The 17174-nt window shown below is 36.2% G+C and overlaps 1 protein-coding gene across 4 annotated transcripts in view; it reads right to left on the minus strand.

Moving 5' to 3' along the window:
- The window catches only part of LOC131030360 (sister chromatid cohesion protein SCC2), a 210478-nt gene that overhangs the window by 72177 nt on the left and 121127 nt on the right, over positions 1–17174 (minus strand). For all 4 annotated transcript variants that reach the window (XM_057961149.2, XM_057961148.2, XM_057961150.2 and 1 more), the window contains 7 exons: positions 9647–9770; positions 2277–2438; positions 1992–2096; positions 1683–1910; positions 1274–1407; positions 914–1171; positions 486–792 (listed from right to left, as the gene is read on the minus strand). In XM_057961149.2, coding sequence (XP_057817132.2) covers positions 486–792; positions 914–1171; positions 1274–1407; positions 1683–1910; positions 1992–2096; positions 2277–2438; positions 9647–9770 — 1318 coding nt within the window. The remainder of the gene's footprint in view (positions 1–485; positions 793–913; positions 1172–1273; positions 1408–1682; positions 1911–1991; positions 2097–2276; positions 2439–9646; positions 9771–17174) is intronic.

Raw genomic sequence — 17174 nt, forward strand, 5'->3', positions numbered from 1 at the left:
TTTTTGGAGAGGTTTCTTTCACCATTTAATCTCTTCACTATTCTTTAGTGCAACCATTAAGCCACGATCATTGTTAATAATATATGCAAGTTGCGGACAATTATTAATCCTCTCCCTCCCCTCCTCTCCACACACACAGACAACAACATCCACAAAACCCACAACAATGGGCTTCCTAGCACAATATCAAATGTTATAAGCTTTTTCCCACTAGGATAATCATGGCATAAAAAATCACATAGCCCACAGGCAGGAACTTGAAATAAAATATATGTACGAAACAAAGCCACAAGATATGCACTGACAAGCACTTAAAACAAAGCAGATGAAAAGAGCAAGAAGCAAGATGTTTGGCATCCTAAATTAACTATCAAATAAAAATAACATTACTATTGACCATGATATTTTTTATTATTCACAGACACGTTTATCCACAACAAAAGAGAAACTATTTTCTAATTAAAAAACTGTTTCTACCATCTTACCTTCACTTTCTGAATAGAGTTGGCTGTAATTCCTTGTATTTCATCAAGAGCTTTAAAGACTCCACTGGTTCGTAACTTTATAACCTGGAAACTATCAACTTCTTTGTTCCCCTTATGCTTGTTCCCTTCTACTGTTTTGAGTGCTCTCTTCATTATTTTCTGGAAAGGTCCTTCAGAAGCCAGCTTCTTCATACTAGCTTCTAAGTTTCCAGCCCTAGGTTGCACTGTACGATTAATCACTTGCACTAGATATAAAGGTTCATCCGAATTAACAAATGGAAGAGAAGCAAGAACTTCTGTACAATAACTGCAATATAGAAAATATTGTAAGTACCACTCAAAAATTATAGCAACATAATCCTGTTTTATTATTGTACAAACAAAATCACTCAACTATTTCATAACATATTCCCATCTTATGAGCTTACACAAGAAAAAGAAGTGATGAATTCTCCAAGCTCCCATGATCAAACTTATGCAGAATTGATGAAACAAACTTGTTTCTCGAAACACGGCTCCTCCTAATAAGATTGTAGATTCGTGATATTCCTCCTTTCACACTTGCAGCTGTGCTTCCATCAAAATTATTACTTCCATCTTCAAACACTTTACCATGTACTGACTGAATGAATCTAAAGGACAACTCAATGCCATCACCAATTCGACTATCAAAAAATGAAGGATACCTGCAAGAAGGTCTGTATAAGATGGCAATCAAGCCCAAGTACAGAATTCTGACACAATATCAATATATATGCAGGAAGCGATCTCTACAGATAAAAGCATACTTCTCATTCATATAAATCAATAGGGAGTGAGCCATATTTGAGTTTGTCTCCTGTTCATCTACCACAGAGGCTATGAGATATGGTACACAAGTCACCGGATGCACCAGACCTTGTCGAAGCACAATCTCCACAATCTGCCACAGTAAAACATAATGGAGTTATCTTCTTTTAACATGATGCTGAAGAAAATTGAAAGGCACACACTCAACAAACAAACAAGTTCTTAAAATATTAAAACTAATTGCCAGCTAAGATACTGGATTGCAAAATCAGGTCAACGTGGATTAACCAATTAGATAGCCAAAGAAAAATGATACAATGAACGCACATCAACTCAACATTAGAACCATACTCTGTAACCCTTGCTATATTGTTAATGCATGTACCAAACAATGGAACGACGATTCACCTTGAGAGCAGATTGCCGGACCTGGTCATTTACATCAAGGCATTTCTCCAATATGTTCTGCCAATGCAATTGAATTATTCCTCCACAGATATTGTTATCACCCTCCCCAGCAGCAACAGGAACAGCACCATTCTCCTTTGTAACTCGACTATCATTATCAATATCCACTTGTCCCATTTGTTCCTCCACATCTACCAGGTAGTCGTAAAAATTCCGCAATGCTTGAACCTACTAATTAGATTATTACTGAAATTAAGTCAATAATCTTCAAATTTTCGTATGTAACAAAAAGTATACAATATATCACACCTTGATCCGTGTGTCTGAATTAGAAGATAATGATTCCTCCAAAATAATCCTGATATCCTTCTCCATCATAAATTCAGGTTTTGCAATGCAAACAAAACCCAGGGCCTGCATGAATTAATGGAACCTTCAGTTTTAATATGGTAATATATGGTGTCCATGTACAAGCATCTCACAATCAAAAATCTTCATTGGATATACAACAAGAATATTTAAATACAAACCAATTACAAGCATTCTGAGACAGAAATCACACCAAAATAAACAGAAAGAATGAAAAGAAATAACCTGTAAGGAGCGTGCCTTCACAACAACATCTTCCAAATGATGGTAATGTTTGAACAGAGAGAGAATATCTATGACACTAATATCTCCTTTATCCTCACAATCAATCAGTTCTGCTCCATATCGGACAAGCAATCCAAGACAGTAAAGGCAACGCAGCAAAAGCTGAAAATATTAAGCAGAGATAAAACAACATTAGCCTCTCAGTCCTCTAACTATCAATACTGTACAACACTCAGCAGCCTGTTGTGTTCTTGTTCAATGCAATCCCTTAAGAATCAAGACTTTTATTTCAAGGAAAATATGCCTCCAATCTTGCTTGGATTTCATAAATGATATTAACTGTAGATGAAGCCCAAAGAATTTGTTTCAAAGTACTCTTGTAAAAGATGAGATAATAGGAAATTCATCTTACTTTATAATATTGCCTAAATCAACTATAACTTTGCATCCTATGTCTTCTTTAAGAAAGGCACTAAAGAAGACTGAAGCAGCATGCTTGTGTATAAGTTGCACTTACAATTCAAGAAAAGAGACCAACAAAAAATCTAAACAATTATTTGAATTATATACGTACTATGCTTGTAACAATTACATTTCCCTTTTTTCTATGGTCAAAAATATTGTAATAATTAGTCTTTCCTTAATTACATGATAGAAATATATAATCATCAATGCGGTTATATCCAGATACTAGTCTGTAAGACTACAAAATCCAAGTTTAAACAAACAGAGAAAATATATCATGACCAAATAAATACTATGCATCTAAAAGAAAACATTGTGTTATCCAAAGCCTCTGATATTCAATGACAGCGCACACATCTACCATGCATCTAAAAGAAAATATTTGTTTCAGAGGCTCCTCTTATTTGCTCTTTCAAGGTTTTAATGCAATCTCTGATGAGAAGTTTATGACTGGAATAATTCTGATTTTTTACTGTTTAGGAAAGTATTTACAATACTCAATTATTGATATCATTCACAAACTTTAACACCATACATTCAGCAACAGGATTTTCTATACATACAAGAGAATAACTAATATTGACAATAGAACTGTTTGCTGTTTACAATGTCTGTAACACATTAAAAAGGACCTTCTAACCTGAACAGCAGATATAAGGATTTAATGATTGATGAAGTCACCACTTACAAAGATTCCTGAATTTTCTTGTAACCTAGCCGTCTGGAGGCTACTGCAGCAACTTGAACCATCTAACGCCCACCATAATCCTCAAAGATTACCAAAACTTGTTGATAAAAAGATAAGTGAACCTCAGGGGATCTCACACCAGCAAACTTTGCTGTCATGTTCTCTATATATCCCACAACATACAGGAACAATGGCATCCACACAAACACATGAAGTCACAGCCAATAACTCAGCAATGCAATGCCAATCAAAATATATATAAGGCCAGCAACACACTACTTATACAGCACTTCAAAATTCCATGCTAATACAACCATACTACCTTAGTGTCCAGCCTATTGCAAGCAGCACCAGCAATTGCCAATACTATTTTTCTTGTGATTTCCTGTAATCTTCAAACATGGGGTCTAGCTGTCTTTCTTGTAAACCCTTGCAAACATTAATAATTTGTATTGCTTGCAAGACGTCACAAATTATTTAATCTCCTTCCGATTATGCTCCCGTGTGAAACCTGTATGGTTCCATCTGCAAATTAGCTAGGGTATATGTCTCACCACTGAAACCAATCCAATCCAATAGATGCACCTACAAATTCTATGTGAATCCACCAAGATTGGCTGAAATGGGTTTTTGTCCAATCAACCAAGAGGCCCAAGGGTTTTCATCCTAGGATTTGTTGAGCCAAAAGCAAAAACTCTCAAAGCTCTCCAAGACAAAACAAGTCAAGAATGAGGAAATGAGCTTTCAAATCTCCTTTTAAAACCCTCCTGTAACTTTCTCGGATATCAAATATAAAAATCATCTTTTAAATATTAGTTTCCTTTTGCTCATAAAGTGACTCACTTTATATTGACATAAAATCAAGTCACTTATTAAAATAACAAAGGTTCAGCATTTAATTAATTAAATATAAATAATCCCGTGAAGCTTAGGACTAACTGAAATTTAATTTATTTATTTTAATGACCTTTTTGAATAATTAAAAATAGTCGTCTTTTAATTTATTTATTTTTTGACAAAATTTTAATTATTAATAATTCTCTTATTAGGTCAAATAAAAGGGGACATTACAAGCAATTTTCTCTATTTGACCAAACTGTATATCATCTAAAGTTTATGCAAGTTATCTGCACCTCCTTTTAGTTTCTCTTCAAAGATTTTTAGTCTAGTTATTGGTTGTCTTCCATTGCAAAAAAGTTAAGATACCGGGTTCGCTGCTCTGGGTGCTCGAGCCTGGGTCTGGGTTCGCACCTGGGTTCGCAATGGGTGCAACTCAGGTGTGCCCCAAGGGCCCCAGGTTCTCTGTGGGTCCATGTTCGTGGATCCACGGAGAACCTAGGGCCCCTGGGGCACACACAGGCCGCACCCAAGCAAATCCAGGTGCACCACCCAGGTCAAGTCACATAAAAAGACTTTAAAACATTAAAATAAATTTTGGTTTTGCCTTTTTTAGCTAAAAAGCCCTAATCCACCCCTTTCAAATACATATCAAACCTAAAACAACTTCATTTGCTAATCCACCTCTTGGTTTCATTTTGGCATTTTGAGGACCAAGTGATTATTTTCGAAGGAGATCGTTCGTGGAGTGCCTAACGAAGGAGGAGAGCTTGCACAAAGGAGATTCAAGCATCTAAGGTAACCATTTATCCCTATGCTTTGATCTTTTAACAACTTTTTCCAGTTTTTGAAGAATTTTTTAAGGTTTTTTTTTTTATATTTTTAAGAAAAAGATCAACAAGTTCTACTATTTTTTATACTTCCATTAGCTTTAACATTGTGTAATCTTGCATTTTTTTATTTTTTTTCTAATTTAAAAAATGCTTAATTTCTTATAATAGCAGAAAAAAAGGGCAACAAGTTCGAGTTCATTGGGTGGGGTTACAAGACTCAAAACCAAAAATTTAAAGTTGATAAAGGATCTCCTTTATGGAATTATACTACAATGCTTCAACAACTTCCAGGAGGTGGGGGATATGAATAAAATTGTAATTTTTGTAAAACCAAATATAGGTTCTCGTATTATCGAGTGAGACGTCACTTTTGTGGCCCTGTTGCTAGATCAACAAGGGTTGTCTGCAACACAAATAGCAAGATTCATTAGAGAACAAGAAGATGCTAATCAAGTTGTCACAAGAGAAAAACTAAGAGCTAATCCATTTGCAAGCAAAACACCAATGAATTTACCTATTGATCATATAGTACCAGAAAAGGCCCCCCATCATCCTTTCTTGGAGATACCAGAAAATGGAAGCAAAAGATATTGCAAAGCAAAAAATTGAACATTGCCTCTATGCCAATGGTCTTCCTTTGAACTTGATAAGATCACCATATTGGGGGGAGATGGCGACGGCAATCAATAATTTTGTATGAAAAGGTGCACACCACTTTATTGGCAAGAGAGAAGAATTTTGTAGAGACATCATTGAAACCGATTAGAGATTCTTGGGTTGAATCGGATGTTTCTATTGTTTCTGATGGATGGAAGAATTGCAAAAACCGTCCATTAATAAATGTAATTACAGTGTCCCCCAAAGGGGCAATGTTTTTTAGGGCAGCTGATTGTGAGGGGAAGCTCAAAGATGCAGAGTTCATTTCCAGAATCCTCTTTGATTCCATAGATATGATGGGACATGAAAATGTTGTCCAAGTCATTACAGACAATGCAAAGGTTTATAGGGCTGCAAGTGCTTTGGTTGAGCAAAGATATTCGCACATTTTTTGGACACCATGCACCATACACTCCCTCAACTTGGTGATGCAAGCAATTGGCACTCAAATAGAGTGGGTGAAGGATATCTACCAGGAGGTTGACGAGATCCAAATGTTTGTGACAAACCACCATATGTCACAAGCCATTTTTAAAAGTTTCTCGAGGTTGGAATTGCTGAAGGTAAATTTAATTTATCTATTTAATTTTATTTATGCCATCTTTAATTTTATTTTATATTTTTTTAAATGTGTTATTGACATATTTTTTACATGAACTTAGGTTGTTGAGACCCGATTTGCATCACATACAATACTGATGAGACGACATTCGAAGGTGAAAGAGGCATTGAGTACAAATAAATCTCAATCAAAAATTTGAACAAGATTCAAGTTTGTCAAAAAAGAATTGTGTACAAATAAAATGCTTTATGGCACAAGGACATATTGTATCCAAGTACAAACTCAACCCATAATCTTATGGTTCTAGCAAAGCTCCATACTTCTCTAGTAGTTAGGCATTCAAGGTTCTTGAAGACTTATCATAGAGTGAAGGAGGATTATTTTGAGAGTGGCTCAAATGGGATGTCCAAAAACTTGTGGCAAAATGCATGGTATGCCGACAAGATAAGGAGGAGACAATTAAGACTCCAAGTCTTCTGCAACCTTATCTTCTCTAAGCTAAAGATGGGAGGAGGTATCAATGGATTCCATAACTAGTTAACCCAAATCTGAAGGAAAAAAAGTAATCATGGCTGTAGTGAATAACTCACCAGAAATTCCCAAGGAGCCCGATTTCGATAAAGGGGCGAATATTCTCGTGGTTCTAACGACGAGCGGCCCAATTGTTCTTTATCACAGCCAATTGCAGCAAGTACTGTTGAAACAGCCTTTATAAACACCATTCAAAAGCTACATGGAACCCCGAAAACTCTAGTCAATGGTTGTAATCCTATATTTACATGTAACAGCTAACTCAGCTCAAAGTTTGTCAAATCATTCTCAATCAGACAGATAATCTGAGGTGCTCAACAAGTGCTTACAAGATTATCTCTGATGTTTTGCTCCAAATAAATAGAAGAGTTGGGTGGGTGAAATGGTTGCCATTAGTTAAATGATGGTATAACACTTCTTTCCATACTTCATCCAATATTTCTTCAGTTTTCGGCACTATATGGGTACCACCCCCCATCCATCATCTCTTCCTTAAGGGTACCCCCCAGGGTTAGAGAAATGGAAGAACACATTCAACACCAACAAGAGGTACTCTATACACTTGGAGAACTTAGCAATGGCATAAAACAAAATGAAGCAACAACCTAATCAACACTATAGTGAAAAAATTCGAAGTATAAGATTGGGTCTTCGTACAATTACAACCATATAAATAGATGTTATTGAGACAACATAGAAGGATAAAAAAATTTCAGCAAAGTATTATGGCCCTCATCAGGTTTTATAGAATATTTAGTGTTGCCTACAAACTAGAGTCACCTATGTCCACAAAAATACAATCAATCTTCCATGTTTCCTACTTGAAGATCACTGGAATAAAAAATTAATCACAAAACGACACTACCAAAGCTTGATGAGAAGGGATAAATCATTTTGGAACCTAATGGACTCCTTCAAATACACCCTACAAGGTTGTGGATATAGACGATTACAATGTATCTAATCAAGTGGAAGATTTTGAGCAGTGAAGATATGGCATGGGAAGATGAAGCATTCTTGCAAAATCATCCAAGGATCATCAACATTGAGAACAATGTTGGTTTTAAGGGAAGTGGGATGCCTCACCATTAACATATAGTGCACATTGGGATATTTATAACCAACTTGTGCATAGCTTAGCATTTAAATAAATTATATGACCATTTATATAGTCATATATGTGTAGTTAGGTTGGCTTGGGTGGCATTCAAAGCATGAGTATGGTATACATATAGGAGCTACTGGTTAATTCATTATCACGATATTCCAAATTCTATTCCTATTCAAGAATTTTGGATGTTGAACCCTCAAAGTGGCTTATTACGATCAAGTATTTGCAAGTGATTCTTATTATATTTCCAAGTTTTTGCTGTTCCATTCTTTTCTTGTGCAATTTAATTCATTACAACAGAGCTGAGTCTAAGGAGACTAGCATCCGCATCACCATGTGACACTGGAAACATTAGTTTGGCAATGAAGGCAACAAAATATAGGCCCCAGCTACAAAAGATGGGTTCACGCATTAGCATCAAGCATAGGTTATGAACTACAAACTGGATCATCATCACCTTAAATGTCTTCTGACATAAATACAAGCAATGCATATGAACCCACCATTATCACAATTCTACATTCCATAATGATAATAGAGAATAGCACAATTTAGTACATCAATAATCAAAAGAATTGCATATGTGCTTGAATACCTTATTCAATTAAAATAGAGGAAACAACATAAGTATGATGCTTGATGGCCCGATCATTTCGTTAGTGCAAATGTTCCATACCAATCGATCAATCTAAAATTCTAGATGAAAGTCAGTTACACAACTGTGCATATCTGGAGAGACTAAGATAAATCAGCACACAGATTGCAGCAAATGATATAAATTATTATTGCCATTGCATTATAACAGAACTGTGTTATGGCTTCACTCCTGACATCCAAAATCTACGCTACTCTGTCCACCTAAGTGGCGGAATAGTTACATAAAATGCTTTGGCCAACCAAAACTCAATCTAAATATAAAGATTAGAACAATCATCCCCCAATGCTGACTAATCAAGCATAATAGATATGCCATCCTTTAGTCACGTGTATCAAAGCAGCAATGACATCCCCTAGCTTTCAATAAATCACAAAAAAATTAAATTGCTCTAGCTCCAAACATTAGTCAATACACATTAGCTAGGCATCACACTACAATTAAATAATAAATTATTTGTCTTTAAGAGATTTTCATTTTAGAGTAGATTTTATAAAACTGCAAAGAACAAGACAATTGTGCTTTCACCTCTTCCTGTATGTTGTATTATTAATTTTTGCACCCTTGGAAAATAAATTTTTCTTTTGCCAAAGCTTCTCCACAACAGACATGTTTTATGTTTATCGGAGTAGAGAAAAATAAAGAATGATTTTGCAGTCTAATGATATGTTCAATTATTAAAACACACGTACATACTGGTCATTAGGTATGTTGAGATTAAAAAGATAAACTGACAGTCTCTAATTTGTTTAAAGCATTAAACACATCCAAAATTTGCTCAATTGTCTTATATTTTAACTTTAACCAATGGTGGTCTCGAAGTCTTTACAATTCATTAAGGATATAAAAATGAATCTTTCAAATTGAGTTACTTGAAACTTTGAACGTACTGTAAATCTGATGGATATTTAAAAGTGTTTTCTGAGGTTGGCATAGCTTTCTTTGAAAATGATAGAATTCGCTTGAATACAAAAAAAGAAATTGGCACATTTGTCTCTGTCCACATTGAGTGAAAAAGAGAGAGAACTCACCGGTTGATCTGTAGTTCCATATAGAACCTTATGCCCAGCATGTAGATACTTGAAGAACTTTTTAAGGAGGAACCCAAATGAGGTCACTCCTTTTGTGGAAACTTTAGTGAGTGCGCAAAGACACCTGCCTCAAAACATTAAATGAAATCATAAGCTTCAAGTAAATAATAACAGGTTAATGCAGCAATCAACACAGATATAAATAAAAAAATATTAAAAAAGATTGGTATTTGTCACCCTCATACAACTCCATACTTTTGAACATAAGTCTTCACATGGCAAATTCAATAATCTCTCTAGAAGAATTGCATCATAATTGCTTACTGCTATATTTGATAAATTAAATATAGGAAGTAACAATAAAGATGCCAATGCATACCAGATATAGGAGTAAAATATGTCTTTATTTACACATGATATTATTATAGAAAAGAAGATCAGAGATGGTCAGAAAAGGATTAGAGTTGATCCAACTGCATCATAATACTTTCCTTGACATACACAATATATTTAAAGGACCCAACGGTTGCAAATAAGAACACAACCATCAACCAACCAACACTTATAACTACCCAATTTTATCAGACATAACAATAAACATTGTACACTGACTACATCATCCCCCCCCCCCCACCAAAAAAAAAAAAAAATGTTGTCTTCCAAACAACAAGTAAACATCAAGTAATATTCAAGAAGACAAATGACAGGTGTAGACAATGACTTGTACTAAGCAAACTCAAACTTCTAGTGTACTTATAAAATCAAATGGGCATCTGGGGGCAATGCTCCCAGTAGAGTCAAGGGGCAGCACATTATTTTTCTGATTTTGAAGATGCCAAAAACAATGTGACGAAGCCAAAAAAAAAGGAATTTTCGAGTGGTTAACCAATGTATGCAACATGTCATGAAGAATCCTCTTTGTCATTATGTTAAGGAAAGAAGCCATATATCGATGAGGGAATTTGTCTTTTGCCAATGAAGCTGTACGCTGAGAAATGCACTAAGAATGTGTCGTGGCTGAGAATGCCGTATGCAAACAAAGATGTCAAATTGTACAATGCCAGAATGATTGCATCCTGATCGCCACTGTGAGGGTCGTACTATCCAAATGAGATTTCAAGAATACGTGCCATTCCTCTATATGCTTAGGTCATATGGAGGAGTAATACAAGAGCTATGGAGGCCATACAGGAATGAAATAATGATGTTGTACAGGTAGAAACTTACAAGGGAAAGATGATGCCATACAGTGTGATGGTGTTGTTGTGCCATGTGAGATTGAATGCCACCATCCAATGTGATAGTTTTGTCATACGTTGTGAAGCAAGCAAAATAGACGTACAATGTCAACGGGAAAGACTACCATACGATGTGCACAAAATATCACATAATATGAGGATGTAAGTGATGTATGCTGCTATTGGAGAGATGATGTTGTACCATTGCATAGTAAAATTGTCATACTATTGGACTAAAGTGCCATACAATGAGCATCTCCAAGGGTCGTATGGGTATGTGAAAGGTTGGTACAATATGATATGAAAGGAGCCATACTCCAATTGTAAGAAACCATACGATGCCACCATATAAAGGTCATATGGGATTAATAGGAAGTCATACATTGCAAGGAGGCTGCCAAATCCGTACACAAGGTGTTGTTGCTAAGAGTGTGCATTGAGGTTGTACACCAAGAAAATTAATGTTTGCCAAGAAATGCTTATGCTAATAATGGTCATAAAAACAAGGTTCTTGTTTGATTGTTTTATGACATTAAATCCCCCAGATACTTTTTAATGTTGATAATTCCATTTCCTCCTTGCAATTTTTCCTTCGCCAAATTTACTTTATAATTCCATTTTCCCTTATGTTGGCGCACTATGTGCTTTTTAAAAGACAATTTTTTTATAGTCCCTACTTTTAATTTTTAAATGCCCCTAAAATTCATTATATTTCTTGTGCACTCCCTTATTTCAATAAAATTTTGGTTTTTCTCCTCTTCCCATTATTTTTTCTTTTTAATTTAATATTCCTTGGCCATAATATTTTAATACCTCCTCTTTTAAAAAATTTCTCACCCGCTGGATCCCCTTTAAATTTGATAATTTCTTCCAACTCCATTATTTTTTGCTTTCCATTTTCCATCCCTCCTAATTCCCTCTTTCTTTTCTTGTGAATTTCCAATGACGTTGATTTCCCTTGACAATTATTTATATGCTCCACATTACATATTTTGCTCTTTGTATTGTCATATATATCGTTCATAACTTTACATGCTTTCATCAATTGCTCTTCAATGAGAGTTGTAGCTTCAAGAAAATTAAATGTTGACAAAAATACCTCATACTCCTCCATTTTCTAGTGAAATAGTCCTTTCAGGGAATGCATCTCATCTTCAAAACAGTCTTCCAACTCGAGCACCCCTTCATCTTTAGGTTCTATGGCTTTCATTCTTTCATCCATCCCTAACTCTTCTTCTTCAGACTCTGATTCAAAGGATGTCAGTTCCTTGCTTACCACTTGATTCTTCAAGTTTATGGCTCCCAATTATGATTCACCTTAGTAGAAATCAACCAACCCCTCCCAAGGAGTGCATCGTATGTCCCAATCATTACCTTTTGCACCATTAGTGTCCCCAATAGCCTGATTCCATGTTGGTCAGCACCTACCAGGTGGAAGGTTGGTGACTAAAGTGTTGGCTTTCCAAGGCATTTCCAAGTTTCTTTTGGCAAGACATTGACTTCCGATCCTATGTCAACGATGGTGTTTGTCATTTTTATTCCCATTATTTCCATCTTGATGATGGCTAGCTTCCTCCTGATACTCATTATTAGTAACATGGGATCGATGGCCTAGTCGGCTTCCCATGATGGTTTTCCCATCGGTTCCTCTTGTGGCTTACATTATTTTTGGCCAGCTATGTCTTCACTGACTCTATTAGTGATCATTTTTAATTGTGGTATAGTTTCTAGAAGGTCTATAACCTTTACAAGTATTGTTCTCTATAGCACCTGTTGTACTATATTCTTTTCAAACTCCGGCTGCACTAGAGTACTAGCAACTTCAATGGAGACTCTTCTTTCATCCACCATTGCCCATTCCACATCGGCTTTGGCTTCCCGAAATCTCTCCTCCGTATGGGGATCTAGATATATTGCATTCTTTATTTGTAGCCTGGTGATCGCTAGGACATCCTCATCTGGTTCTTCCATGACCAGCATATTAACCCCTTTTTGATTCGAGCAATCAACATCTTTGTGATTCTCGGGTCCACACCATTTGCACAGTGTCCCTATTGACTACATTGTTGACATCGTATGATAGGACGTCCTTTTGAGTCACAATGTATTTGATTTCGCCCTCATTATTGATTTCAATAATCGCTTGGCAATGCGTTCTGTGGTTTCAATGGAATGGGATCTCCTTGTGTGAAAAGTACTTGTGTGCTTCTAATTTTCATAATGTAAGGGCAATCCTTTATTGAATGACCCATCACTTGGAAAATCTAACATTACATCTTTCTAGGACAATTACCTTTTGTGTGCCCATCAATTTTGCACTCAATACACCATAGTTCATTACTTTCCTTATTGGTTCCTTTCTCTGCCTTCATTTCTTTCATCATTCTCATCATATCTTGTCGTCACACTTGGACCATTTTGGATTCTTTGTCGCTGCTACCTTCAGTGCTCTCATTGTCGTCAATATTCCTTTTTCACCAAGAGGATGTTATGGATTCACTCTCAATGTCCATCACCTAATTATATGCATCAGCGTACGATGAGAGAGGCACTACTTTCATCTTCTTGCACAACAAGGGGATCAATCCCTTGTGAACCACCTCTTCTTCAACCCATCAACTGGCTAGTTCTCCATCTTACTCAGCAACTCCTTAAGCCTACGATTGTAAGCTCATACATTCTCATGCTTCCCCTATTTGGTATTATAGATTTCGGCAACAATTTCACTATCATCTCATAGGAGTTTAAACATTGCCTAGAACGCCTTCTTCAAATTTTCCCAAGATTCTATGTGTTCATCTTCTAGTTCTAAGAACCAATCAATGGCTATTCCCCGTCACATTGTGGGATATGCCCTCAACGACTAGTCTTTATCTAATTGACAGCTTGCCAACCAAATGGTTTCGCACGTCTTGCAATGCCTCGTAGGATCCTCTGACCCATTCCAAATGAACTTCAACAATTTCTACCGATCCACATTTGGACTTGGCAGAGTAATTACCATCTTTCTTGCTTGCTACTCCCTTGTGTGTCGGACCTAGGTGGACTGTTCCAACTACTATGTTTCGGTGCTTTCCCTACACTCATCCATGCGTGCATCCTATACATGTCCACCTCCAACGGCCCCAACACTCCGAGTACTTTTAAGCTCCGACTCGTTCTGTGCTCCCTCTGTTTGGGGATCTGCGACTTGTATCCTCCAACTTTCAGTTCCCATAAGATGGATAGATTCTCAAAGCGGTGGAATATGTTTGTGAGTTCAAGATTTCCCTCTTCATACTCCTCGTCTGATGTTGATTGTACGGACGTTGTCTGCCTCGTCTGGAAGTGGTAAGTGTCTGGCAATCTCCTCCACTCACTCCTCATATGATGTGTGCCTTCCTTGCTAGATGGTTTCCTTTCCTCCCGACTACGACTCCTACTTCAACTTTTACTTCGTCCTTGGGAAGGGCTTCGACTCAGGAATCATCTGATTGGAGTTTCCTTGAATGTCTCTCGTAATCTTCTTCTTTGTTCTCTTTCTTTAGCAATCCGTAAAGATCTTCTGCACACTTGGTCTTGAACACCTTGTGACCTCTTCCTGTCTTTAGTGGAATCTAAGGGCATGCATTGCTCAAATCTGACCCAATTTCTTTTAAGGCAAAGGCGCTAAATGATTACTGATATATATGATAAATTAAATTCAGGAAGTAACAATAAAAATGCCAATACATACCAGATACAAGAGTAAAATATATCTTTATTCACACATAAAATTATTACAGAGAAGAAGACCAGTGATGGTCGGCCAAGGATTATAGATTATCCGACTGCATCATACTACTTCCGTACACAATATATTTAAAGGACCCGACCGTTGCCAAGAAGAACACAATTGTCAATCAATCGATGCTTATAACTACCCGAGAGTGACAAACAGCTTAATACAAACAATTAGTACATTGTCAGATAACCAATATTATCAAACATAACAATAGACATTGTATGCTGACTACAATAATATTTTTCCTCGATGCTCTGTACTAGTATTGTTATTTTATATGGTCATTGTAGAGGACCAACGACATACTACAAACCTTTTTCTGTATTTCACCTTGAACCTAAAAAATGTGTAGATGACGAACGTGGCAAATTGATCTGATATTCATTAAGTAGTGTGCAATCTTGAAGATAACGTGAAACACCACCAAGTTTCTTGCTGAAAAATTACTAGTACATTATCAATTGATTAACGTTATAAAATAAACATCAATTATATAACACATTTCATACTCATATATAACTTCATAAAAGCATAGACAACCCAACTCAATCTGACAAATATTCAGTTCCAGCACCTGGCACAAGGTATAAACTACAACCAAACTCTTGAATTAAATCTCACAGTGATAAATACTTACCTTAGGTGCCATTTCAAATTCAAGGTTCTTCAAACTTGCAATCCCATGCAATGAGTACTGTGTGATCCTATGGATGAATGCTTAACAACGAATAATGCTAAATGCAGTTAGCAAATTTTGAGACATCTCAGAAAATTAAACCCATTCTGTACTCCCAGATTCTATAAAGGACAAAATAGTTCTTGAAACCAAATCTAGGAGTTGGCAAGAGCTAATCACAAATTGGTTCAGACTCAAGATCAGACTAAACATCAATACACTCATCATACCGAAAATTCAAAAAATATATAAAATATCATAAAAATGAAATTTCGTGCATGGCAAACCAAAAAATGAGAAAAAACTGCACTGATTTTTAAAAAGTTCCTAAAGTGAACAATAGAATCCCTGCAAATTTACCCCCGGATCAAACATCAATTGAAGTCATTTTATATTTGGTCAAAATCATGAGTAATTGATCACATTAGGTCCCCACAATAGACCCATACGTTATGTAAGTTTGTAACAAATGGTTTGAGCCCACATACTATGTGATACCTGCTAACAAAATTTAGAACAACTTAAGCACTACCCTTCCCTCAGACCACCCATCTCTCAATGAAACTGACTCAAAATGAATATTACCAGTAGTGAGCATATTAATCATTGAAACAAGTGAAATGTTGTGATGCATTTTGGTTGTCTGGAGACACAACAACAGCATTTTCCTCTCTGGAGATACTCACCCTAATCACTTTCTGCCACATTTTCATGTTTATCACTTTCTGCCACATATTCTGTCACTTTTATTAGTCATCCTTCTCATGGTCGAACTTACAGCATATAAGCACTTCACCTTAACCTTCAGGGACTATCCCAGTGCTCTTTTCCCAAATTGTGACTGATGTTTTTGTCTTTTGCTTTGTGCTTTGTGCTTTGCTGCAAAAGTGCATCCTGTGTGTCCAGAAAAACCATTCTGTATCTTTCTCAATTCCTCCAGCTAAAAAAGAAAATGATCTGCTAAAGGGTTAATGTTTGAGTTTGAACCATCAATTCCAAGCTTCAGTAAATGTTTAAAAGGCTTTTAGCAAACCATCCAACACTGGCACAACAATATCTTCATTATCTGAATCCTATTTCTGGCAGAAAACTAATTACTTATTAGTTTCAACCTAAGCAAATGCTCTCACAAGGATCTTCATTATCTACCTTTCCATTTGCAGATTATTCCTCAGGTCAACAACAGATATGACATTTTTGACATCAGGAGACAAGTTGTCCTACACAAAAACTTGAGGAAGCAAGAGTAACTCTCCGTGATTGATCAAAGAGCAACTGCGCGAGCCAGTGGAACAGCCATGCATGCAAAATCCTCTACACATTTTTTCATAAATTTTGCACCAAATGCACAAGTCTTCTTGTCATTGCATGCCACTGTTCATGGCATTGCGTCTGTTCGTTAATGACTAACCATAATCCTGCATAGGACACCCAACAAAATCAACAACAGTATAAATGGATGCATTCTGGCCATATAAATAAACACCAATCATTAGGGAATACAACCAACAAGAAGTTTGACATCAAGTGTTCATAATTGATGATTAAAAATTCCTCAGTTTTTTGTAGTTGTAATGTAATCTATCTATCTGCACATCTCTCATATCAAGAAGCTTGTTGAATGGCAGTCATTATTCAATCATAGGCAAACCAATTAGACATGTTTCCCATTTCTGGTCACAGGAATTTCCATTCCTAGCTCTATCTATGTAATCAACCATTGTATCTTATTCATTTATGTTTGTGAATAGTAGCGCATATTTGCTGGAGTCTTCCTCTTTGATTGTGCAGTTGGTTTACTGTGTCTTGTTTCCCTTTTGCATAATTTATAGACCCAATAATTCATAGGAG

Source organism: Cryptomeria japonica, chromosome 2, assembly GCF_030272615.1.
Source record: "Cryptomeria japonica chromosome 2, Sugi_1.0, whole genome shotgun sequence".
Lineage (NCBI taxonomy): Eukaryota > Viridiplantae > Streptophyta > Pinopsida > Cupressales > Cupressaceae > Cryptomeria > Cryptomeria japonica.